General features: G+C 37.9%; 1 protein-coding gene across 2 annotated transcripts in view; it reads right to left on the bottom strand.

Moving 5' to 3' along the window:
* MRPL1 (mitochondrial ribosomal protein L1) overlaps nucleotides 1–27,919 on the bottom strand; it is a 73,531-nt gene that overhangs the window by 38,567 nt on the left and 7,045 nt on the right. The window contains exons 2-6 of one of the 2 annotated variants that reach the window (XM_055434344.2): nucleotides 24,588–24,699; nucleotides 14,406–14,664; nucleotides 12,117–12,200; nucleotides 10,949–11,020; nucleotides 2,898–3,009 (exon numbers count right to left, since the gene is read on the bottom strand). In XM_055434344.2, the coding sequence (XP_055290319.1) occupies nucleotides 2,898–3,009; nucleotides 10,949–11,020; nucleotides 12,117–12,200; nucleotides 14,406–14,664; nucleotides 24,588–24,699 (639 nt within the window). The remainder of the gene's footprint in view (nucleotides 1–2,897; nucleotides 3,010–10,948; nucleotides 11,021–12,116; nucleotides 12,201–14,405; nucleotides 14,665–24,587; nucleotides 24,700–27,919) is intronic. The other variant, XM_088836414.1, reaches the window with a different exon arrangement.

Raw genomic sequence — 27,919 nt, 5'->3', positions numbered from 1 at the left:
TTTTCATACTAGTATTTTCTGTTTAGTAAATGTTAGTAAGATTAGGAATAAAGAAAGCTTTTAAAATATCAATAAAATATATCTATGTTAGATATGAAAAAATGTTAGAGGTTACATTGTGGCAGGGAACTGGGGGGAAGCTAGTTGACAAGGAAAATGAAACCCAATTTCTTCCCAAGAAATTTTAAAAAGCAGGTTTTAGATGTCTTTTTTTTTTAATGAGATAAAAAAGAAATACTAAGAAAATATGCCAAATGTGCATTGGAAAAAATAGAGAACTTGCTTATAGTTACGTAAGCAATGAAAATAAAACAAAACTGCAGCATTAAACATGCTGCAAAATGTGCACATTCAGTCCAGCCAAGTTAGTTACACCCACTCTCATTACAATGACAAAATGTAAGACAAAATGGGAAACTAATGAGCTCAGCTGCAGGGGCTTGCTTGTTTGTTTTTTAATTCCATCCATTTGCTCAAAACGTAATTCCTACTTTACCCTTACATCTTTTGTTGGATGTAAGGGGAATCAAATGTTCCTAAACGAGAATCTGAATAAGCTCTAAAAATGCATAAAAGCAGCTTCATTTGTTCTATTGCACATCTGGTGTACTCTGTTTTAACATTTTTGACAGGTTAATCGTTTGTCTTCATGTTTAAAGAACACAAATGTTTTGTGTGGGGGTGAAAAGAAAAAGGTGGGGAAGGTGAAAGGTCTGTCTGTTTTTCCAAGATGTTTTGGTAAGCAAATGGAGGTGGGGGACATACCTAGGTAACTTGACCATAGTACACAGAAGCTATGATTCATTATGAAAGCAGAAATAAAGTAAAGCCCACTAATAAAAATATACATTTTCAGGGGAAACTTTTCTTATTTGCAATAAAGAAATGTTCTCTGAAAACCTTTCAGACTAAAACTAATTATCCCAAATTTTGTGATGAAAATGGCAATTAAAAAACCTCAACACTAAAGAAAACTGAGACCAAAGGTTATTCAAAGAATGGATAAAGTTAGCAAAGGTGACAAAATTAACTTCCGTGAAAAACCAGTTAACCGTGCAAAGCAATGAGCGAGCTGAATACAGATATACTCGGTATTCAGTTTCACTTCTAACTGACTATATTTAGTATTATTTGGCTTTATTGAGCTTGAATTCAATTAGGAAAAAAATTATGAGAATTATCTTCAAATTCAACTGCAATTCTGGTTTAATTTTTAAAATAATGTTCAATTTCAATAATGTTCAACTGCAATTCTGGTTTAATTTTTAAAATAATGTTCTTTCTTACTTAGGAAAGAATGTAGTGTGATTCCATGAAAACAAACACTACTATAATGGAAATTCCTAATAAAAAGTACCAAACCTCCGTCCAATATCTCAGAAGGATGTGTTATTCAATGCAGGCTATTAAAAATAAACAAAACTCCAAATAACAAAAGAACTGAAGAGTCCATTTGAATTTGCTTACAGTATAGAACATGGTCTATAATTCAGAAGAGCATTATTGGCTATCATGTATGAAGAAATTTAGCAGGATTTTCTTAGCTCAACTGGAGTTAAAATTTTAAGATCTACTAAAATAATTTTTAAATATCTACTAATATAATTTTTAAATTTTTAAATATACCTTATAAAATTTTATTTGAAAAAATATCTATCTACAGCAGATAGTCGGCACCACCTAAAAGAAACTATGTCTGCCAGTGAACCTACTCTTTCCTCCCAAACCTACTCCCCACTTGCATTAATGATATCAACTTATTAGGAGAGATCCCTAGGCTTAAAAATCTCAGCATCATTTGACTCTCCTTTCTCTCTCTCGACATGTCCATTCCTAACTACATAGTGCAAAGTCCTATTATCTTTGACATCTTTCCTCTTTACTCCAGACTCATTATGAAGGCTTTAGTTTAAGCCTCACCTTTATTAATCTCTGGCAACTGCATCTGAACTGGTCTCCTTGCCTCTACTTTTGATTTCATGCCAGTACATTTTACAAACTCTTGCTAGATTAAAGCTCTAAAGAATCCCCCGACTTAAAAAAACTTCTAAGAGATTCCTGCTGAATATAGAATCAAGGTCCAAATTTATGAGGATCTTATTCAAGATTCTACTCAATACAGCATCAATCTACCTTTCTAACATATTCTTTTTCATTTCAAAGTAGGGGTACCATTCACTACCGCCAAAGAAAACTAATTGATATTTCTTCGACGTAGTCTGTAATTTCTGACTTACTTCAGTGTCTATGATTAACAGATTCTACTTAAAATATCCCTCTTAGTCTGCTCATCAAATTATTCAAGGTACAGTTTAAATATCACCCCCTTTAGGATGCCTTCTCTGATTTCCCCACCTATGTGTAAATTCCTCCTCTACTGAACACCTACCACACCTTGTGAATTTATCATATAATACTTCATACTTTATAACAAGGCTACTTATGGAGCACCCGTACTTTTCTTACTAAATTTCATAACGGGCAAATATTCACAAGAGGAAACTTGCTCAGGGGAAATAACTGCAGAACCATACACAGTAAGCCAGCATATACAGATGATGAATGCTAACATAAACAAGCAAACATGTTATTTTGATAAAGAGACATAAGACAGCATGATGATAATATACCTAGTGGGTAATGTGTTCCACTAATTTAAAACAAGAATATGGCCTAAATTTAAAGATATCGTATTATAAAGCAACTAGGTTTTCAAATTACATTAAATCACCGATATTAATGCCGAGGGAAAAAAAAATTCTACATGTTATGTAACACAAAACTGAAATACCAGAGCATATTATTTATTCTATATTAGCAATTTTGTTTTCTAATTAAACATATGTATTAGAAAGTTGTTGATAGAGTACTGAAGTAGTAAAAGAACTCTCCCTTACTTCGATTAAACTTAGGAAATCTTGTTTTCAGTTTCTTCCTTAATGGATTAAGCTCGGGCATTATTTCTGGAACAGCTACATAAAAATCTGCTTGAATTTCATCATCCAAAATCTGAAAATCAGGAGGGAAAAGATAACCTTAGATTACATAAAAAGCTTTATTTTTCTAAAAATAAGGTCTAACGTAGTAATAATTTTTTATAATTTAGAAAATACATATTAAGCACCATTCCTTTCTTCAAACACAAGGATCATATGAACATATTTACCAATTATGAAAATCTTCAGAAGCAAAAGTTTCTAATGTTTGCTTTTAAAAAATAGCCACATCCATTATAAACAAACAAACATTTAATAGGTTTAATTCTTCCATGGGGTTATGTTAGTCAAGTGTTGATTACTTATGTTGGTTCTACAAGCTAGAACGCTGCACTGATGTGTACGTGGTTCATACAGTCCCAACAAAGTTGAATCTGTATGTCCATCAAAACTGAAAAAAAATGCTGAAATTTTTGCAAGATCACATGTAAAATTAATAACCACTAGCTGCCAAATCATTAGCAACTACATTGCTTTCCTAAATTTGGAGCATCAAGACAACTGAACTAAAATCAGCTTTACAAAGAACTGAAACTAAAATTCCTTTTGCCTCCAAAAAATAAAAGAGAAGTGGGATGGTCAAAGACAAGTTTACTTATAGTTTGTAATGCATAGTCTAATTCCATTCTAAGAGCAAAGAGAAAAATTTCAATTTTTAGAAGACATTTTAAATTAATTCAGGCAGGTACCCAGAATAATTACTTTACTTCTATAGTATACTCCATTTAAAACTTTAGCTGATTTAAAATTGAAGCAATTTTTTAGAGTAATACTGCCTGGGCAACAATTATCTTACCAATGATTCTCTTTGCATAAAATCTTACCACAATATGTCATTCAAAGCCTTAGTTTGGGGTGACACATTAAACTATAAAAACTTGAACTCTAGCAAAATCAAGCATGATTCTGGAATTTTATTTTCCTGTTACTATTTTTTCTTTTTACAAATTCTTTACTCCCTAAATGGCATACTATGCTCCCCTGAACAATAACAGAAAGAAAGAGAGCACTAAGTTGTGTCCAACTCTTGCGATCGTATGAATTGTAGTCTGCCAGACTCCTCTGTGAATGGGATTCTCCAGGCAAGAATACTGGAGTGGGTTGTCATTTCCATTTCCAGGGGAACTTCCCAACCCAGGAATTAAACTCAGGTCTCTTACATTACAGGCAGATGCTTTACCGACTGAGCTACATGGGAAGCCCTGAACAATAATAATTTACATAAAAAGAATTCTTGGCATATGACAAGTATTCTTAGAATATTTGGACTCTGATGCTGGGAGGGATTGCAGGCAGGAGGAGAAGGGGACGACAGAGAATGAGATGGCTGGATGGCATCACCGACTCGATGGACATGAGTTTGAGTGAACTCCGGGAGTTGGTGATGGATGGACAGGGAGGCCTGGCGTGCTGTGATTCATGGGGTTGCAGAGAGTCGGACATGACCAAGCGACTGAACTGAACTGAACTGAAGCATACTTCGAATACATGTAATGTGCACATTACATGGTTTAGTTCACCAAGTGTATACAACAACCCTACAAGGCAAGTGCTAATATTGACCATACATTCTAGACAAGGAAGTTGAGGGCTTAGGAAGGACAAATCAGTCTGCACTTTTAAGTGGCAGACCCAGAACCAAACACAGGCAGTTTGGTTCCAAAATCAGGGCTCTCATCACTAAAAACATGAAAGCAGAGGCAATTTTGAAACATCAAAGAACTATATGTGAAATTTCCACTCCAAGATTTTCTAATCCTGATTCTAAAACATTTTCCTCTGGATTAAAATAAAATTATGTTTGAAAGTTATACTAAATATACTAAGTTATACTAAGTATACTAAGTTATACTAAGTATACTAACACATATATATGGAATTTAGAAAGATGGTAACGATAACCCTGTATATGAGACAACTAATCTTCAAATGTATAGACATAAAGTTGTTTCTATTATTTATATTCCTAAGCTGGAATCAAGATTGCTGGGAGAAATATCAATAACCTCAGATATGCAGATGACACTACCCTTATGGCAGAAAGTGAAGAGGAACTCAAAAGCCTCTTGATGAAAGTGAAAGAGGAGAGTGAAAAGGTTGGCTTGAAGCTCAACATTCAGAAAACAAAGATCATGGCATCTGGTCCCATCACTTCATGGCAAATAGATGGAAAAACAGTGGAAACAGTGTCAGACTTTATTTTGGGGGGCTCCAAAATCACTGCAGATGCTGACTGCAGCCATGAAATTAAAAGACGCTTGCTCCTTGGAAGGAAAGTTATGACCAACCTTGATAGTATATTAAAAAGCAGAGACATTACTTTGCCAACAAAGGTCCGTCTAGTCAAGGCTATGGTTTTTCCCGTGGTCATGTATGGATGTGAGTTGGACTGTGAAGAAAGCTGATCGCCAAAGAATCGATGCTTTTGAACTGTGGTGTTGGAGAAGACTCTTGAGAGTCCCTTATACTGCAAGGAGATCCAACCAGTCCATTCTAAAGGAGATCAATCCTGGATGTTCATTGGAGGGACTGATGCTAAAGCTGAAACTGCAATACTTTGGCCACCTCATGCAATGAGTTGACTCACTGGAAAAGACTCTGATGCTAGGAAAGGTTGGGGGCGGGAGGAGAAGGGGACGACGGAGAATGAGATGGCTGGATGGCATCACCGACTCTGTGGACATGAATTTGAATGAACTCCGGGAGTTGGTGATGGACAGGGAGGCCTGGCGTGCTGTGATTCATGGGGTCGCAGAGAGTCGGACACGACTGAGAGACTGAACTGAACTGAACTGAATGCTTCTATGAATAATTCCCATTTTGAATATTGTTTATTTTCAAGATTTTTCTTGTTGATTATTGTTACCTGATGTTTCCCTTTTTAGAGAAGTTTTTTAAGGCAGCTTTGACTCTGTTGAGCCTCTCAATTTTATCTTTATTTTTATTGCATTAATACCTGGTATGTATTAGGTGCTTTCTGTTCTTTATGATTATTCTGTTTATCTTGCTAACTTCTTAAACTGGCTGTATACTTGTATACTCATTGCTTTTCCTTTTTATGTGAAGTCTACTACATTTAAGGCCTCAGAGGATAATGTTTTCCATATCCCATTGGTTTTAAGACTTTGTATTTTTGTTATCTCTCTGTAATGATGTTGTTTTTAAATGCCATGTACTCAGTGAGTGATATAAACACATTGTATGCTGCTGCTAAGTCGCTTCAGTCGTGTCCAACTCTGTGCGACCCCATAGATGGCAGCCTACCAGGCTCCGCCATCCTTGGGATTCTCCAGGCAAGAACACTGGAGTGGGTTGCCATTTCCTTCTCCAATGCGTGAAAGTGAAAAGTGAAAGTGAAGTTGCTCAGTCATGTCCGACTAGTAGCGACCCCATGGACTGTAGCCCACCAGGCTCCTCTGTCCATGGGATTTTCTAGGCAACAGTACCGGAGTGGCCTGCCATTGCCTTCACTTCAGTTAATTAAAATTTAAAAATAAAAAGTTTTTAAAAATTAAAAAAAAAAAAAGTTATGTTCCAGTTAGCCTTTAAGATCATATCATAAAATATCACAAAACTCTATAGATGGAAATCACAATTTAGAGACAAGTAAAACTGAAACAATTTTAAAATCCTTCAGAACCAAGCATATTTGTGACACTTCACACATATTAAAATTAAATGAAAATGTACTTAAAGCAATTCAGTTCAGTCAGTTCAGTCGCTCAGTCATGTCCGACTCTTTGCAACCCCACGAACTGCAGCACGCCAGGCTTCCCTGTCCATCACCAACTCCCAGAGCTTACTCAAACTCATGGCCATTGAGTCAGTGATACCATCCAACCATCTCATCCTCTATTGTTCCCTTCTCCTCCTGTCTTCAATCTTTCCCAGAATCAGGGTCTTTTCAAATCAGTCAGTTCTTCCCATGAGGTGGCCAAAGTATTGGAGTTTCAGCTTCAGCCGAACTCCTTCCAATGAATACTCAGGACTGATTTCTTTTAAGACTGACTGGTTTGATCTCCTTGCAGTCCAAAGGACTCTCAAGAGTCTTCACCAACACCACAGTTCAAAAGCATCACTTCCTCGGCACTCAGCTTTCTTTATAGTCCAACTCTCACATCCATACACAACTACTAGAAAAACCATAGCTTTGACTAGGTGGACCTTTATTGGCAAAGTAATGTTTCTGCTTTTTATTGTGCCATCTAGGTTGGTGATAGCTTTTCTTCCAAGGAGCAAGTGTCTTTTAATTTCATGGTTGCAGTAACCATCTGTGGTGATTTTGGAGCCCAGAAAATAAAGTCTCTCACTGTTTCCATTGTTTCCCCATCTATTTGCCATAAAGTGATGGTATCAGATGCCATGATCTTAGTTTTAAGCCAACTTTTTTACTCTCCTCTTTCACTTTCTTCAAGAGGCTCTTCAGTTCTTCTTCACTTTCTGCCATAAGGGTGTGTTATCTGTATATCTGAGGTTATTGATATTTCTCCCGGCAATCTTGATTCCAGCTTGTGCTTCATCCAGCCCAGCATTTCTCATGATGTACTCTGCATATAAGTTAAATAAGCAGGGTGACAACATACAGCATTGACGTACTCCTTTCCCTATATGAAACCAGTCTGTTGTTCCATGTCCAGTTCTAACTGTTGCTTCTTGACCTACATTCTAGAATTAACACCCAAATAAGATGTCCTTTCCATTATAGGGAACTGGAATGCAAAAGTAGGAAGTCAGGAGATACCTGGAGTAACAGGCAAATTTGGCCTTGGAGTACAAAAAGAAGCCGGGCAACGGCTAACAGAGCTTTGCCAAGAGAACGCACTGGTCATAGCAAACACCTTCTTCCAACAACATCAGAGAAAACTCTACACATGGACATTACCAGATGGTCAATAGCGAAATCAGACTGATTATATTCTTCACAGCCAAAAATGAAGAAACTCTATAAAATCAGCAAAAACAAAACAGGGAGCTGACTGTGGCACAGATCATGAACTCCTTATTGCCAAATTCAGACTTAAATTGAAGAAAGTAAGGAAAACCACCAGACCATTCCGGTATGACCTAAATCCCTTACAATTATACAGTAGAAGTGACAAACAGATTCAAGGGATTAGATCTGATAGAGTGCCTGAAGAACTATGGACGGAAGTTCATGATATTGTATAGGAGGCAGTGATCAAGACCATCCCCAGGAAAAAGAAATGCAAAAATCAGAATGGTTGTCTGAGGAGGCCTTACAAATAGCTGAGAAAAGAAGAGAAGCAAAAGGCAAAGGAGAAAAGGAAAGATATACCCATTTGAATGCAGCGTTCTAAAAAACAGCATGGAGAGATGTGCCTCTTCTTCCCACATCTTGAAAAAAACAAATGTCTTTGCTTCTAGAATATACAATGGAGAAAAGACAATCTCTTTAACAAGTGGTGCTGGGAAAACTGGTCAACCACTTATAAAAGAATGAAACTAGAACACTTTCTAACACCATACACAATAAACTCAAAACGGATTAAAGATCTAAACATAAGACCAGAAACTATAAAACTCCTAGAGGAAAACATAGGCAAAACACTCTCTGACATAAATCACAGCAGGATCCTCTATGATCCACTTCCCAGAGTAATGGAAATAAAAGCAAAAATAAACAAATGGGACCTAATTAAACCTAAAAGCTTTTGCACAACAAAGGAAACTATAAGTAAGGTGAAAAGACAGCCTTCAGAATGGGAGAAAATAATAGCAAATGAAGCAACTGACAAAGAATTAATCCCAAAAAATATACAAGCAGCTCCTGCAGCTCAATTCTAGAAAAATAAACAACCCAATCAAAAAATGGGCCAAAGAACTAAACAGACATTTCTCCAAAGAAGACATACAGATGGCTAACAAACACATGAAAAGATGCTCAATATCACTCATTATCAGAGAAATGCAAATCAAAACCACAATGAGGTACCATCTCACACTGGTCAGAATGGCCATCATCAAAAAGTCTACAAACAATAAATGCTGGAGAAGGTGCAAAGAAAAGGGAATCCTCTTACACTGTTGGTGGGAATGCAAACTAGTACAACCACTTTGAAGAACAGTGTGGAGATTCCTTAAAAAACTGGAAACAGAACTGCCACACGACCCAGCAAGCCCGATGCTGCATACACACCAAGGAAACCAGAATTGAAAGAGACACATGTACCCCAATGTTCATCACAACACTGTTTATAATAGCCAGGACATGGAAGCAACCTAGATGTCCATCCACAGATGAATGGATAAGAAACCTGTGGTACATATACACAATGGAATATTACTCAGACATTAAAAAGAATACATTTGAATCAGTTCTAATGAGGTGGATGAAACTGGAGCCTCATTATACAGAGTGAAGTAAGTCGGAAAGAAAAACAGCAATACAGTATACTAACACATATATATGGAATTTAGAAAGATGGTAACAATGATCCTGTATGTGAGACAGCAAAAGAGACACAGATGTAAAGAACAGTCTTTTGGACTCTGTGGGAGAAGGCGAGGGTGGGATGATTTGAGAGAACAGCATTGAAACATGTATATTATCGTATGTGAAACAGATCGCCAGTCCTGGTTTGATGCATGAGACCGGGTGCTCAGGGCTGGTGCACTGGGATGACCCTGAGGGATGGGATGGGGATGGAGGTGGGAGGGGCGTTCAGGATGGGGAACACATGTACACCCATGGCTGATTCATGTCAATGTATGGCAAAACCACTACAATATTGTAAAGTAATTAGCCTCCAATTAAAATAAATAAGTTAATTGAAACAAACAAACAAATAAATGTCTTTGCTTCAAATGGGCTCCACCAGTTCTTTGGTATTTTCTCAAGGTAGGCTGTGTAACCGGAGAAGGCAATGGCAAGCCACTCCAGTACTCTTGCCTAGAAAATCCCATGGATGGAGGAGCCTGGTAGGCTGCAGTCCATGGGGTCGCTAAGGGTCGGACACGACTGAGCGACTTCACTTTCACTTTTCACTTTCACACATTGGAGAAGGAAATGGCAACCCACTCCAGTGTTCTTGCCTGGAGAATCCCAGGGATGGGGGAGCCTGGTGGGCTTCTGTCTATGGGGTCACACAGAGTCGGACACGACTGAAGTGACTTAGCAGCAGCAGCAGCAGCAGGCTGCGTAACATTTTTTTGCCTATACCACTTGAACTGATGGAGTTGGAAGAGTTGGTGTGGTAAAATTTAAGAGTAACGAAAGCTGAAACTCCAATACTTTGGCCACTTCATCCAACGAGTTGACTCACTGGAAAAGACTGATGCTGGGAAGGATTGGGGGTGGGAGGAGAAGGGGACGACAGAGAATGAGATGGCTGGATGGCATCACCGACTCGATGGACATGAGTTTGAGTGAACTCCGGGAGTTGGTGATGGACAGGGAGGCCTGGCGTGCTGTGATTCATGGGGTCTCAAAGAGTAGGACACGACTGAGCCACTGAACTGAACTGAACTGAAAAGTAGCATATTACAGAGGTCAGATACTATCCTTTGTAATCTACTAAAGTAAATCACACTTTCCACTCCAATAAGGCAAAACAAACATATGGCCTTTGAAATATGAATAGAGATATTCATGTAGGCTACCTTTCGGATTTCACCTTAAATGTCACATTCAAAACCACAAGAGTCATACTGTCTTTTCTAGTCTATCCATAAAACTCTCACAAACACATAAGAAAGAAACAAAAAAATCAAATACAAATCAAGTATAATTAATATCATGCTGTCTGGATAGTTTTTTCTTAGGTTGATTTTGAGACTCAAAGGAGTAGGAAGATCATCTGTTCTGTAAAGCTCTACTAACCTTTATCAAAAGATATGAACAGAGTAGTTATGTTCCACATGTAATAAATCAATGGACGGCAAAGATAACAGAACAATTTCTGTAAGTAATGAATATGAAAACAATACCATACCTTCTGAATCAGATTAGTTCCTCCTGCAAATGCAGCTCCATTTTCTTCTGCTATTTTAATTTCTGATGCATTCTACCAAAAAACACAATAGTTTGAACATTAGTCTTTAAACAAATTCAGTCTGCTTTCAACTATTTTGTCAGAAATACCACAGTTCAAAATAAAACCTGTATTTTTTACTTTTAATTCAAAGTGCATCAGTTTTCAACTAGATGCATCGGAGATAGTACATTCAGAACAAGCTTAGTTTGTAGGTGATTAAGGCATTTCTTGACTAATATATGAGGAAATACGTCAAAATGGCATATTAAAAACCCACCAAGTGGTCCTAAGTCTCCAATGTCAACAATACATCATTTTCCAAATATAACAGATTAAAATATATTTAGTTTTGCTACTTTAAATGGAGACATTTTATCAATCCAGTATTACAAAAGTAAAGATTTTTAAATTTAAGAAATGAGAACCAAAATTTAGCCTACTGTCTGAAAATCCAAAAGAAAAATATGCAGTATTAGGTTTTTTTCTCTATATGCCTCATTTATACCATTTGGATTTACGGTAAAAATATGTCACCATTTACTCAAGTTTTGTGGCATTCTAAGAGCTATATTCTCTACTTTTCTGGGAAAAGAAGCAAAACATTTCTTCACTGTAACTGAGACAGACGACAGGAAGAAAAACACTTGACAAAGCAAATCCATGAGCGTGCTATAAACAAATGTGCATAACACAAAAACAGTGACAGAGAGCTGTACTACTGCACTCGCTTCTGCCGTGACTTTCCTGACTTTACAGACTAGATCATTTAACAAGCGTGGTTTCTGTGTCTTCACAGCACTAAATGGCCCACTGCTTTAAAGTCAATGTTATTTTTGTCATTTGGAGAGTTTCAGCAGGATGCAGCAGCTAGTAGGATAAATACTTCTCTTCTGAGAAACATAAAATGGTAGATAATAATGATGAAATTAATGTCGTGGCTCAGCTCTTTCTCAAATTAATGATATGACCTCAAATAAGTCACTTAACTGCTTTTGAGTTTCACATGGGGAAAATATTCTAGGGGAATGCCAGGATTTTCTCTAACTCTATTCAGTTATTCTAGTCATTAATTAAAGTGATGTGTCAAAAAACTAAAGGATATAAAAAGCTGACAAAAGTTACTCACCCCTGTAAATACGGCAACTTTACTCATTTCTGAAATGAATGGGTATGGCAAACTAAGAACACTGGCAAATGGCTCCACTTTTTTCTAAACATACAACAATGGAAAAACAATTATAAAAAATTCATTCATCTTTTCTATATCCAAACTATTCACTGATTACCTGTTAAAGCATAAGAGATTATATTTCCTTTGTAAGAAATCAAAATAAAGATCTAAACCTCTTTCCCCAACTCCATACTGCCATGGCACGTGGCTTCTTTCTCTACAGCATTCACCATAGTCTCACATATTAAATTAAGGTCTGTGTTTGCACAATCCTTATCTTCCCCGACACCTAGTACAAGGCCTTCCACATGATGGATGCCAATAAATGTTTTCCACCTTGAGTTAAATTGAAAAAAACATAATTTTTTTTAACATTAACAAGGAGGACATGTATACAGCTATGCACACTGAACAATATCCAGCTAATCTGCTCAGTGGATCAGGTGAATCTGATGATATTAACTCTAAATCCAAGACAGATTGCCAAATCTGAAAGGCTATTTCGAGCGGGTCTGTTTTGAAACAACCTGGACCACCCACCACTTCCACATATGTATGGGAAGTCAGTTGGAAAATCCCAAATAATGGCATGCATTTGAGGCACCCTAATATGGGTGGAGTTTTTACAGGACCTCAAGATTAATTTGTTTAGTCACTGGGCCAAGGACCTGTCTAGACCTGTGACTCGGATCTCTCAGGGAGACTCCACACAGAAACAAGTTCTAGGCCCATAGTTTTGATGCAGACTTAAGGTCCAGAAAAAGAGAAAAAGAGTCATTTCATAATTAAAACTGACTTAAAGATCATATTTTTAGAAAAACTTGAGTAAGATAACCTCCTGAGAATTTCTTTTCAGATAAGAAGGCACAAACTCTTAAGCACACTTTATGTCAGACATACAACTCAGCTTTACTGACTGTCATTCCTTTGCCATTAACATGTCACAACTGGCTTAAGTAAATTTTTCAATGGCAAGCAATCACAATAATAGCATCCCCTGGGGGAATACTGGCTTGTTTTACAAGCACTCTGTCAAGAACAAAAAAGGTCTCAGGAAGAAAACTGAACCTTTTCAGTGTTATTAGTTTACAAGTGGCTAACATTTACAAAATGAAACTTGTGGTCCTACGATACTTCATTATAATTTACACAATTGGTTGACTGAGAAAGTGGTTATGTTAGACACTACAATGTTATAAAATAAAAGAACAGTAACACTATAGTATAAAATAAAATATCAACAGGATTGAAATAAAAAATAACCAAGAAATGAAACAGACCTTGGCTTAAATCCTAATTCCACCCCCACCTCTGGTGACCTTGAGCAAGTTACTTCACTTTCAATGTCTCAGCTTCCTCTTTTGAGATTATTATATAATTAAATAAGAACATGCATGAAAATAAGCATTTTACTTCCCTTTATAAAGAAAGGGGAAAACTAGGATTTGGAGAGGTTAAACCAGAAGCTCAAAGAGCAGGTAACTGGTGACCCCAGGATTCTGGCCTGTAATGCAATGTCAGCCTATGCTCTTAAGCACTATGCTGTATTCTTCCTCCTCATTTACTTGTTGCTGCTGAGGTTGTCAAACTGTATTCAAAAACACAGACCCTCCAGTTTGACAAAAAAAAGACATCCTCAGAATAAAAATCAAAGTATCATCTCCAAATAAATTAATTTCTTAAGTGAGAAGCTTATCAAATTGAGAGCTGTAATGGACCTCAATTCTAATCCAGTATTTTTCCCACCTTTAGAATCTTATAAACAAGTCTTTTGTGGAACTGCAATATATAAGCAGACATAGCAGAAATGTTTTGGTTGAGATGAGGGTAAGGGGTTTGGCACCCCATCCAAACTTAGTCTCAGTCCAGGATTCTGAGGAACACATCTTCAGGAAGCTGAGCTATCCAAAGTTCTTACCGACTGAGAAGGAACAACATACCTAGACAGCTTAAGTCATTTTTCAAAGTTACAGTAATACCTCAATTAATTTTGACACTACTTTTCCTACCAATGACTTCCAGATAAATAGGAGATATATGTTCATTGACTCTACAGATTGAGTTCAACATTCTATTTTATATTTGGAAAATTAAAAGACAAACTTTAATATTTTTCATCCTAAAGTTCATAAAGAACATAAGATTTTCTAAAAATTATTATAGGAGACAAAATATATTTTAAGTTAAGAAACAGCAATTCATTCAAGCACTGTTGACAAATAAATTTTAACTGAGTCTACATACCTTCTTCCCCAGTGTCATATCCAGTGTCAAATCCAGATAAACACCTTGCTTTGGATTCGTAAAGTCCAAAACTTGAAATTTCTTAAGTAAGTGAACAGCTTTCTCCACCTCGTATATCTGCCTTGGGTATAAGCGTTTTAGGTAGACATCATCTTCAGGTTCACCTTCCATAAAAGGATATGACTTTATTTTTTCTATATCAACTTTTTTCTCATTTGATGCTTTTTCTTTAGTACCTTTTTTTGTTTTCTTTGCAGGCCTTAAAAAAAAATTCAAATCAGTTATCTAAATATGTACCAAAAGACTTAAAAAGGAAGCTAATATACTTACATTAGACAGAAAAAAATGACAAAAGATAAAGTTTATTTTAATTCAAAAGCACAGACTGCTTTATAGGTTTTTTTTAGTTCAACAAACATTAAGCAAATTTTTGAACTGTTTGTAGTTGATACAAAGTTGGATAAGGTATTGATGTTGCTCTCCAGAAACTCAGAGCACGGAAGATGTTCATGCAAACAGATAATTTCAGTATGATGTGGTAAATACTATGAGAATGTTATCAGGGTCATGGAGAAAAGATAGTTAACCCAGTCTAGGAGGCAGGGAAGAGTTCGGAGGAAAAAAAAAGACCCCAAAGTCAATTCTTAAAAGATGAGGAAGAATTAGCCTAAATATAAACCCAAGAGAAATGAAAACATGGACACACAAAAACCTGTACACAACTGTTCACAGCAGCATTACTCAATAAAAGCCAAAAGGTAAAATAAGCTGAATATACAAAATGTGGGATATCCACACAGCAGAGTATTAACAGGCAATGAAGAAGAGTGAAGCCCTGATTCATGCTACAATTTCTATGAGCCTTAAACACAGGATGCTAAGTGAAAGCAGCCAGTTCCAAAAGACCACACATGGTATCGTTCCATTTATAGGAAATGTCAAGAATGGGCAACAACAACAAAAAGAATGGGTACACCTATAGAAACTGAAAGTAGATTCAGGTTGTCTCGGGCTGGGGAGGGGATAGGGAAATGGGAAGTGACTGCTAATGGTCATGGGGTTTACAGGGAAGATAAAGAAATGTTCCAAAACAGACTGTGGTGACGGTCACACAACTCTGTGAACACACTATAAAAATCACCGAGTTGCACACTTTGGGTGAATTGTATGGTATGCCAATTGTACCTCAATAAAGCTATTATTTAAAAAAAAGCAGAGTTATCCAGGCAAGGAAACAATGTAATAAAATTACTGAGGCATGATTAACAGAATGACACACAAGGGGAGCCATTATAAGTTCTAGCTGACTAGAGCAGGGGTTGGTAAACTTTTTCGGGAAGGGGATCAGACAGTAAATGTTTTATGGACTCATCTCCGTGCCTCAACTCTGCCATTCGAATGCGAAAGCCACCATATACAACACAAAAATTAACAAGCATAGTTGCATTCCAGTAAAACTTTATTTATGAACACTGGTTTAAATTTTGTAATTGTCATGTGTCACAAAATGCTGTTCTTCTTTCTTTCCCTTAAAGATGTAAAAAACATCACTAAGAAATGTAATGGCCCTCTGGCCACATTTTGCTGACTCTTGAACTTTACCTCAGGAAATAGCAGCACAGGAGGCTGGAGAATCCAGATAACAGAGGCCTCCTCTAGAGACAATGAGAAGCCACTGGACCGGGGTGGCATCTGTATTTCACAGAGTATCCTAGCTGCAATATAAGGGGTGGATCTGAAGGAAGCAGACTAAAGACAATTAAAGAGACGACCCTCCCTCTCTTCTCAAGGAGACATGGCAGCCTGAAGCAGAATGATGATGATACTAGGCTGGACAGATTACAGTGATGATACTAGGCTGGACAGATTACAGAGACATTTTACAAGGTTAATACAGAAGACAAAAGGGAAAGAGACTCCGGATACTACGCAGGTTTCTGGCTCGCATGATTAGACATGAGTAGTATCATTAACTAAAACCAGAAATAAAGAAAGCAAAACAGGTTTCTTTTGAGGGAGGCAGTCATGGAGATGAGTTCAGTTTGGGGCAACAGAGAGTATGAGTGTGGGGTTAGTTGCATCATTGGCCCCAATTCCTTACCTCCTCTCTCAAGTCCCTTTGCTAAGTGACTTTGCAGTTCCTCCCACTTAAAAGTGCCTTGATTTCGTCACATGACTAGTAGGCCAATAGAATAAAGCAAAACTGACAGATTCTATGCTCTAAGCTTAGGCTTTAAGAGGCTTCATCTGTTTCCACTTGTAAGTTTGTCTTTCTGCCATTTTCATAGGCACAGGCCTGGGCTAGCCCAAAGGTGGGAGGATGAGAGACAAGTGAACAACAGAGCTGGCTCCACAGAGCCCCAGGCTAGATTAGACAACTCTCAGCTGACCTGCAGATTCACGGAGGCACAGCTAAGCCCAGCCAAGGTCATCAGAGACACCCATACAAACCTAGCTCAGATCAGCTCACAGACCTGTGGGCAATGATAATCACAGGGTGGTTTGTTACATAATAAACGCCAACAAGGTGCTTACAAAATATCTAAGAAAATGTGTTCCACAGGTAATTGCAGGTAAGAGTTCGAAGCAAAGAAGACAGAAGTAGAGGTGATATGATACACTTTCTCAGCATTAATTCCAATCACACCTTTAATCTTTTAACAATAAAAGCTTTAAATTAGGGAAATACTATTCTAGAAAGATGTCCGGGTTCTGTGCTAGACAGGATTACAGATTCCCAAATATGGCCACATCTGCACAGCAAAAAGGACTTTGCAGACCTGATTATCTTGAGAGGATGCTGGACTATTCAGGGGGGCCCAATCTAATCACACAGTTTCTGAAAGCAGAGAAACCTTCTCCTTTCTCATCCTCATCTCACAGCAATGGGGAGAAGAAATCTGAGCATGAAACGGACCCAATATGCCATTCCTAGCTTTGAAGATGGAGGAAGGGGGAGCCACGAGCTAAGGAATATGGGTAGCTCTTGAAGCTGGAAATGGCAAGGAAACAGATTCTCCTCTAGAGCCTTCAGAAAGGACCGAAGCTCTGACAGCTCCTTAATTTTAGTCTGCTGCTGCTGCTGCTAAGTCGCTTCAGTCGTGTCTGACTCTGCGACCCCATAGACGGCAGCCCACCAGGCTCCCCTGTCCCTGGGATTCTCCAAGCAAGAACACTGTAGTAGGCTGCCATTTCCTTCTCCAATTTTAGTCTAGTGAGATCCATATCAGAATTCTGACCTACAGAACTGCAAGATGATAAACTTGAGTTGCTTTAAGCCACAAGGTCTGTGGTAATTCGCTATGGCAGCAATAGAAAACTTAGTAAGAGGTCCTATAAAATTTATGCAAAAGAAATGGATGACAGTAAAATGATATTTTTAAAAAAAACCTCAAAAACCAATCCAACATATAATTCCATGCTCACTTACAGCACTCAATGAATCCTTATTACTACAACTAATAATAGTATCCTCCCAGCTAATGAGCAATTTGACAGAATAGCAGCTAATGACAACACTCATTTTTAATGGGACACAGGTGCCCTATTGGACTGCCGACAAGTCTAAGTAGGTGCCCGAGTGGATGGATGCAACATGCCTTACTACTATGTGGAAATACACCACAAAATCCTGAAACCTTCAAAACTGAAGAAATTACATTTTATATTTAGAGTAGAGCGGCCAATAGGGGAAGGAGCCTAGACAGCATGTTTTAGAAACAAATGAATAAAAATTGTAGCTATAACCCACAGATTTACTTTACATAAATACTGATTTCACCACTAAATTCTTCATCATGACTGAACCTATCCATCTAATTTACAATTCTATGAAGTTCCCAGAGACTAACATGTGATTTTTAAATTAATATTTGCAAAACCTGATACAAGTCAGGAACATAAAGAGATTGAGTTGGGTATTATAGCAGTTTACTTATTTATGCTTTGGACCTTGTTTCACAAAATTTGTGATGGTTTTTTGAATGTTGAGATGGTTCAATGAAAATATTGTTGCGTTACAAATGAACACTTGTAAAAGTAAATGAAGTAAAACATCACTGTTGTTGTTTAGCTGCTAATTGTGTCTAACTCTTTTGCAACCCCATGGACTGTTGCCCACGAGGCTCCTCTGTCCATGAGATTTTCCAGGCAAGAATACTGGAGTGGGCTGCCATTTCTTTCTCCCCAGGGGATCATCCCAACCCAGGGATCAAACCTGCATCTCCTGCATTGGCAGGCAGATTCTCTACCACTGAGCCACCAGGGAAGCCTACAACATCATTTAACATAGAGCAAACAAAATTAACATAGAGCAAAATTTAAAAAAAAATGCAACTGACTAAAATCTGTCAATAATAATCAATTTTACAAACCCACCACCTGCTGTTTTCCCTGAGCCTCCAAAAGGTGTGTCTTTATTCATAAGAATCACATCCAGAAGACTTCTGTTATTTATTCAGTATGTAAGGCCCTATCCGGAGAAGGTAAAAACTATGTTCTTAGGGAGTAAAATAATTGTATTAGAAAGGTTTTGGGGAAGGTGAGGGAGAAACACCTGGTAGGCTGAACTAGAGAGAACACAGTTTAGCTGCAGTTACCTTGGTAACTAAACCACGCAGACGAAATGAGTCATAAGAGACTGTAGTCAGATAACTTTCTCCCTGCTTCTCCTGTCTCCTAACTCCAAGACCATGAAAGGAAAAACAATTCCACGGTCTTATCCAAATAAAACAAGACAAAAAAGATCAGTACTATAATAAAGCTCACTTCAAGATCCTTGAAGATCTGTGACCCTAGAGATCCAAGTCTTCTCAAGGTTGAATAAGTCTTTAATTTGAGGAATCAGGGTGAGAGTAGGGGACAAACAACCTCAGTCAAAATAAATTGAACTAAACAGAACTAAAAAGAAAACGCCTAAGGTATATAACTATTAATGGAATACAAATGTCTGGAATTCCTATTTCTCAGTGGAATCACATAAATAAATTCACTAACATCTCTGATGCTGGTTTATTCATTAAACTAACATCTCTGATGCTGGTTTATTCATTAAATGCGTAAGTACTGCTTACACTTACAGTGTAAAAACTGACAGAATAAAACCTAGTCAATATAAATAAAAGCTGGAAGGAGCATTAACAATGACAGGCAGACACAATCACAACTTTTCTTGAACCTATAGCAGAACTGATGACAGCAGGGCAACCAAGCAGGTCTGAAATCTTCCCACACCCTCCACTCCACATGTGTACAGACAGGAGGGTCTTGCCTAGAGCAGAGAACGCGATGAAGGCAGGCAGGTAAGAAGAAAAAAAAAAAAAAAACTCGGCTAAATTTTAGTGCTAGCGTGACAGTTTAAACCCGAGAGATCCAGACACAAGAGAAGTTCACACTCACCCACCCTCAGACCTCCACCAGCTCCTTCTAGGAAAGACTGGAATAGGCCAGGAGATAGAAAGCCTCCTTCAAGGATGCAGCATAGAGAACAGCAGCCACTGCTGCCAGAAAGACAAGCAACCCTGAAGCCCTCTAGGGCAGGGGTCCCCAACTTTCTGGGATCTACAGCCTGATGATCTGAGGTGGAGCTGAGAGAATAGCAGAAATAAAGTGCACAATGAATGTAATGCACTTGAATCATCCTGAAACCAACATCCCCACCCCAAACGGTCGGTCCACGGAAAAACTGTCTTCCACGAAACCAGTCCCTGGTCCAAAAAGGTGGGAGACTGCTGCTCTAGGGCACAGGTAAATGAAAGAAAGGAAATGTGCAGGGAAATGTGCAGGAAAAAAAGAAGAATAAAACACTAGAAAGAAGAAAAAATACTAAAACTTCTATCCTTAAGGGAGGGTGGGACACAGTCCTGATAGCGATATCTTCTACCGATAAAGCTCCAGAAGGGCCCAGACACTGTGGCACAAGACCTTCAATAGATATAGACCATGGTGGGAAGAGGAGAGAAATATGGAGAAAACCATCCCCAAGGACCAGCAACACTGGGCCTGCTTAAGACAAAGGCTGGCTTTGGAAACTGAGAATCCCTTCCACACCCATCACCAGCCTAACAAGCACTGAGCAACAAGCAACAGCAGTCTTCTACTAGGAGAGGAGCCAGAGTATGGAGAGCAGCCACCTTCTGAGGCATAGCTGCCCAGCCAAGGCTCAACACTGAGCATGGAACAGGAACACTGAGGGGAAAAACCTTCCAGCAACCCAGCCTTCACCCTAAGCACAAGGGAAATCTGATGCTGCTGGTCGTAACCACAGCAATAACAAAACCAAACCCCAGCTCAACTTCTGATGGGATTCACACAACATTTGAAAGAAGAGGTATGTCCCTTTCCAGGCATAAATACTAGGTATTTTAGCCTCAACTGTTCTACACAAAGTATCTAGCGGTCAATAAAAAATTCTGAGATGTATGAAGAAGCAAGAAAAAGAATCTATTGTCAAGAGAGAAGCAGAACCAGAGTCAGAGACATCACTGGCAAACCATGGAGAAGAGAGGAGATTCAGAGTGACAAGACAGAAGAGAGACGCAAGTTCAAGCCCCTCTACCCTGTCTCAGATCCATCATAAAAAATTAGCCAGGAAAAAACTATTTTTTAGTATATTATAAAGCCAATAAATTAAGAACTAAAACCACAGCTAGGACTTTCCTGGTGGCTCAGTGGACAAGAACTCTTGCCTGCCAATGCAGGAAGCATGACTTCAATCCTTGGTCAGAAAAGACTCTGAGTGCTACGGAGCAACAAAGCCTGTGCACCCCAACTGCTGAACACACGTGCTGCAGCTACTGAAGCCTGCACACCGAGAGCCTGTGCTCCACAGAAGCCCACACAACGTAAGAAAGAGCAGTCTCTGCGCGCCACGGTCATTTTTCATATTTTTTTTAACATGCATATTTCATATGCTACAGTTTTTAGGTGAGGGGAAACTCTTTTCATGTTGTACTGAAATAGAATATGAGGAAGACATAAAATGAAAAACTTCTATAAGATAAAAGAAAATAACAGTTAAAGAAAAAATATTCTCAAAATAATCTATGTTCCTAACAAATACTTCTACAAAACAGAAAAAAGACAAACAGCTCAAACGAAAAATGGGCAAAATGTACAAATCAGATATATAATGAAAAAACACAAATAAAGACTGACGATCTCCAGAGTTGTTAAAAATTAGGGCACTTTCACTCACTACTAGGTAGGGATGTAAACTCGTACGACCAATACTCTTTCAAATTCTCAACCAAAAGAAGCCATGTACTACTATTCAGACTCAAAGGACGTCTCCTTTCTAGTAACATTTCTGCCTCCTCTTTCTTCATCCTGTATTCATGTCACTGACTTTCATGCCTCTGCACCACTGAAATACCTTTCTCACAATTTCCCTGCAAAATTCTATCTATCTTCCAAGACCCAGCTCAAATACTTCCTGCCGTATTCTCCTCCAGGAAGAATTAAATGACCTTTCATCTGTGAGCACATAGCACCTGGTCCATTCCTCCACTATAACAGTTAAAACATAATAATATAGTGCAGATATATGGTAATTTATAAAGACCTCCTACTAATCACCAGCAAAAAAATGGGAATAGGATATAAACAGAAAACTCACAATAAAGAAAGCATAAGTGGTTCTTAAACAGATAAAAAAAGACATACAACCTGAATAATAATAATAAAATAAAAATTAAAGCCATGATGTTACTATTTATTACCTATCAAATTGGCAAAGTTCAAAAATTTTGATTACACTGTATACAGGAAAATAGATATTCTAATAATACTTGCTGGTAAGGACATAAATTGGCAAGATCTCTATGAAGGCAATTTGGTATTACCTATGAAAATTATAAATGCACACAACTTTTGATTCAATTCTATTTCTGAGTTCATACTACAAATATTCATAATACTTGACAAGATCTACGTACATGATCCTTCAATGCAGGATCATCTGTAATAGCAAAAGACATGTCTTTTGGAAAGACAAATGGGTATCAATAGGGGAATTTTTGAGTAAAATTATGGTACACAGACCCAGTGAAATATTCTACTCATGTTCACTGTAGCCATATATACAATAATCAAGACATGGAAGCAATCTAAGAGTCCACTAATGGAAGGATACATAAAGAAAATGTCATACACCCACACACACACACAGAGGAATATTATTCAGCCATAAAAACAATGAAATCTTGCCATTTGTGACAACAGAGATGGACCTTTCTCTTATGTTAAGTGAACTAAGTCAGACAGAAAAACATATACCATGTGATTTCACATATATGTATAACCTTAAAAGAAAAAAAACAGACTTCGGCTACCAGAGGCAGGGCAGGGAATGGGGTATAGGTGAAACAGGTGAAGTGGTCAAAAGGTACAAACTTCCATTTATAAAATAAGTCATGGGGATGAAATGTACAATATGATGACTATAATTAATAATACTACAATGTAAAATTATATAATGTAATAATGGACTACAATGTAATAATACTATAATATGTATTTGAAAGTCGCTGAGAGTGAATCTCTAAAGTTCTCATCACAAGGAAAAAAAATCTGTAACTCTGTATGGTGATGGATGTTAACTAGGCTTCTTGTGGTTAGTATTTCCCAATATAGACAAACATTAAATCACTATGTCACAAAGGAACGCATTTGAGTCAGTTTTGATGAGGTGGATGAACCTAGAACTTATTACATTGAGTGAAGTGAGTCAGAGAAAGATAAATATTGTATTCTCATGCATACATACAGAATCTAGAAAAATGGTACTGAAGAATTTATTTACAGAACAGCAGTGGAGAAACATAGAGAACAGACTTGTTGACACGGGGAGAGGGGAGGAGAGGGTGAGATGTATGGAAAGAGTAACATGGAAACTTACATCACCACATGTAAAATAGATAGCCAACAGGAGTTTGCTGTGTGGCTCAGGAAACTCAAACACGGGCTCTGTATCAACCTAGAAGGGTGGGATGGGGCAGGAGATGGGAGGGAGGTTCAAAAGGGAGGGGATATATATATACCTATGGCTGATTCATGTTGAGGTTTTACCAACAAAATTCTGTACAGCAATTATCCTTCAACAAAAAAATTAAAAGAAAATCATTATGTCACATACCTGAAACTAACATAATATTATATGTTGATTTTATCTCAATTTTTTAAAAAAATGACTAGAAGTTCCATCTGAAACAATCTCCAAGATACACTGTTAAGTTAGAAACAAGGAAGTAAGATGCACACAGGGAGTATAGTTAGATATGACACTGCTTTCCTCTACTCATAACAATTCTGACACTAAAGGTGTGGGTATGTCCCTCACAACCCCCAGTTACCCAATACGAGCTGGACAGCTGGGAGTTCAACGCGGTTCTGACACTGTCTATCTGGATGAAGCACCAGATGCACTAAGCTGAATGAGTTCTGCAACCCAGAAGGTCTCCAAACCCCACAGTTCAGGGGTTTTTATGGAGGCTTCATCACGGAGGCATGAACAATTACAAATTCAATCTCGAGCCCCTCTCTCCTCCCTGGAAGACGGAAGGCAGGGCTGGAAGTTCCAAGCTTCTAATCTTAACTTGGTCTTTATAGTGACCAGTCCCCTTTCAGGAGGCCACCAAGAGATGCCTCACTAGACAAAGAGACAAGCCTATGACCCAGGAAATAATAAGGGTTTTAGGAGCTCTGTATCAGGAACTGGGTCAAAGGCCAGGTATTTTTGAAAACTGCTCTCCGAGCACCCCTATGACTCAGGAGATCACAAGGATTTTAGGACCTGTGAGACAGGAATTAGTGGCAGAGACCAATTTAAATACTTCTTATGTCACAAAATCCTAGCTCTGACACTTACTAGCTCTGTGACCCTGGGCAAGTTACAATAATCTACTGGAGCCTTGCTCTCCGCCTCTAAAAAAGAGGATAATAACAATGGTTTCCACAAAAAGTTGCTGTAGAGATTAATTAGTTATTGAATGTCAGTATTCAATACATACGAAGTACTATTATAACTAGTCATATCTCTCCTTCAGAACTATCAGGCAAAGAAGCAGAGATGTTAAACTTTTACAACTATATGTCCTTGTAAATCTTTAAGGAACCAAGCATAATGTTTTCTAATCAAAGATGGTAATGGTAGCAGATGAAATAACCAAAATATAAAATACTTACTTCGCAGCAGCTGCAAAATGTCTGCTGGGCACTGGAATGTATATGGAACAAGGATAAAGAGACGTCTGAGAAGTCACTTTGGAAAAACTATGCCTTTGATGATGTATCAAGACTTAAAAGAAAAAACATATAAAATATTAATATTCATCATTACATTCATAGTTTTTACATTCTCCATGTTTTCCAAAACAAAATTAGTCCAGATTTTGTGACTGTTAACCACAATCTTTAAAAAGTGTAAAAATGGAAACTGCACTTCTTGAAATGAAAGCCAAGTAAACAAATCTAATTGAAGAACTGTGTCCTCATTTATTTTTAACCGAATCTAGTTTGGACTCAACAGAATATGCTAGCTCTATCTTTATGGATTATGTATATGTATCCTGAACTTTTCTTAAATTTATTTAATTTTGCACAGATAATGCATTCAAGTTGCCCAATTACTTCTGAAGGATAAGAACAAAGTGAAGGGAACTGCCTTACCAGAAGTTAAGACTTGTTATGAAGCTATGGTAATTAGAGCACTTTGGTATTGGTACAAGTACAGAAAAACAGACTAATGAAACAATAAACAGCCCAGCAACAGACCTACGCACATATGGATATGGAAATATGATAGAGATGTTATCGCAAAGCACTGGGGAAAGAATGCAATAAATGGCACTAAGACAAGTTATTATCAGTAGGGAAATGAGTATATTTAGATCCCTATCTCACACCATACACACACAATCAAATCTAGATGGACTAAGGACTTATATGTGAGAGGCAAATTTTAAGACTTTCAGAATATAGGAAAATAATCTTTACAACCTTTGAGGAGGGAACAATTTCACAAACAAAACCCAAAAGCACTAAAAAGTGACTCCATTAGTGTTAAGGACACTTGTTTATCTGGAGCCTATTATACAGTGTGAAGTAAGTCAGAAAGAAAAACACCAATACAGTATACTAACGCATATTTATGGAATTTAGAAAGATGGTAACGATGATCCTATATACGAGACAGCAAAAGAGACACAGATGTAAAGAACAGTCTTTGGGCTCTGTGTGAGAAGGCGAGGGTGGGATGATTTGAGGGGATAGCATTGAAACATGTATACTATCATATGTGAAATATATCCCCAGTCCAGGTTTGATGCATGAGACAGGGTGCTCAGGGCTGGTGCACTGGGATGACCCTGAAGGATGGGATGGGGAGGGAGTTGGGGGGGTGGTGTTCAAGATGAGGGACACATGTACACCCATGGCTGATTCATGTCAATGTATGGCAAAAACCACCACAATATTGTAATTAGCCTTCAATTAAAATAAAATTTTAAAAAAAAGAACACTTGTTTATCAAAAGATACTTGAAAATGAAAAGACAAGCCAAAAACTGGCAGAATAGTAACACACACACTGGCCTAAGAATTAACACCCAGAATATGTAAGATCAACCCAACTGAAAAATAAACAAAAGAGATGAATCAACTTTTAACTGAAAAGGAAATACAAACGATGAATTATTATATGGAAAAATGTACAGTCTCATTAGCAAGCAGGTAAATACTAATTTCAACCACAATAAGATATCATTTTACAGCACTACTTGAGGAGTAGTCAGATGGCCCGCCACAGGTCTGTGTGCATGTGTGTGTGTGTGCATGCTCAGTCATGCCCAACTCTTTGCAGCCCCATGGACTATAGCTCCCCAGTCTCCTCTGTCCATGGGGTTCTCCAGGCAAGAATACTGGAGTGGGTTGCCATTTCTTCCCTCCAGGGGATCTTCTCAACCCAGGGATCAAACACATGTCTCCTGCATTTCCTACACTAGCGGGTGGATTTTTTTACCACTGAGCCACCTGGGAAGCCCACTCACTGTTCCACACCTTGCTTTTTCATGTAAAGGTATTAGAGCCCATTTTCACACGCAGATATAGATATACACACCTATTTATAAGAGATGTATATGTATCTATACACACATACATAATCTCATGTATACCTTTCATAACGGTACATTCATATGTAAATATTACCGCAATAATTTCACATCACTTCATAAAGACCGTTTTTAGAGCTGCAAAGTACTACACTGTGGGGTTGTATCATGATTTAATCAGTGACCAGTCATTAGGTCATTTACAATATTTTGCTACTATAAACAATCCTGCAGTGAATGACCTTGTACAAACACCATTTTGCACACAAATAAGTATTTCACAGGATAATTTTCAAGATGGGAATGTGCTGGGTCAAAGAATATGAGCATTTGTAATTCTGATAAATACTGCTCTCTGCAATAACAGTGCCATGCACACAGTTACCAACAATGAAAAGGTTGCCTATTTCCATACACTCGTGCCAACATAGCCTGTTACCAAATGTTTTGGTCTTTTGTCAATCTAGTAGAAGAAAGATGGTATACGGAGTTGTATTGATTAGCATTTCCTTAAGAGTTAGGCTGAGTATGTTTTCATGTTTGATCATCTATATCTTCTGCTGAATTCGCTTAAACTCCATTTTTTAAACTGGCGCTCCACAACTAAGTTTTCACGTAAAATGACTGTTAAAATCCAGAATCTTAAAATCCATTCAAGAGATAAACTGAGAGCATGCAAACTGTAAGACCTGTCTACACATCAAATGAATTCATTTCATGAGTTCTGTATCCAAGTGCAGAGCGCTGTGCGTGCAGAGAAGCGCCCATGTCCTCGCTGTAGTCTACCAGCCCCCATGTGAGCTTGTCCCTGCCTATCACTCCAAACCCCTCTCTAACCTCCTCACTCTGATCCTTCTTTCAGATCCCTGAATCCCTCCATTCCCTCAAGTTAACTCCTGCCTTAGGGTCTTTACATTTAATGTGACATCTGACTGGGATGCACCAGCTCCAGACTTTCGCCTGGCCTTCCCCTCATTATTAGCTCAAATGGCATCACATGCCTAACAACTCAATTTCATCTCTAATATCCCACGACAAAGTGCAAGTACAGGAAAAACACCTAAACTGTGAATTGTATGAGTGTATGGAAATGACATCTGAGACAGTCTAGGAGACCTGTTTATTACTGGGAATTCTTTGTGGCACAAGGGGCTTTAATGGCTAGGAAAAAAAAGAGAAATAGACTAATGAGATCCAGTTCCTCCCCTCCAGAATCTCAAATTGAGTGGGCTATGCTGGTATGCAACTGTCTAGGAACAGATCCCCCACATTTTCAAAGCCAGCTATCTTGAAAAATCACATATGGTAAGTGAAGGAAGAGCAATTATCCACTCACGATTTGGCAAACACTTCAAAAAAAATAATTCTAACTGTATTAAACAAAAACCCGACAACCTTGGAAGGATCC

This window comes from Moschus berezovskii, chromosome 5, assembly GCF_049115385.1.
Source record: "Moschus berezovskii isolate FMDL1 chromosome 5, NW_MosBer_1.0, whole genome shotgun sequence".
Taxonomy (NCBI): Eukaryota; Metazoa; Chordata; class Mammalia; order Artiodactyla; family Moschidae; genus Moschus; species Moschus berezovskii.
This window is presented reverse-complemented; position numbering and strand designations above follow the sequence as displayed.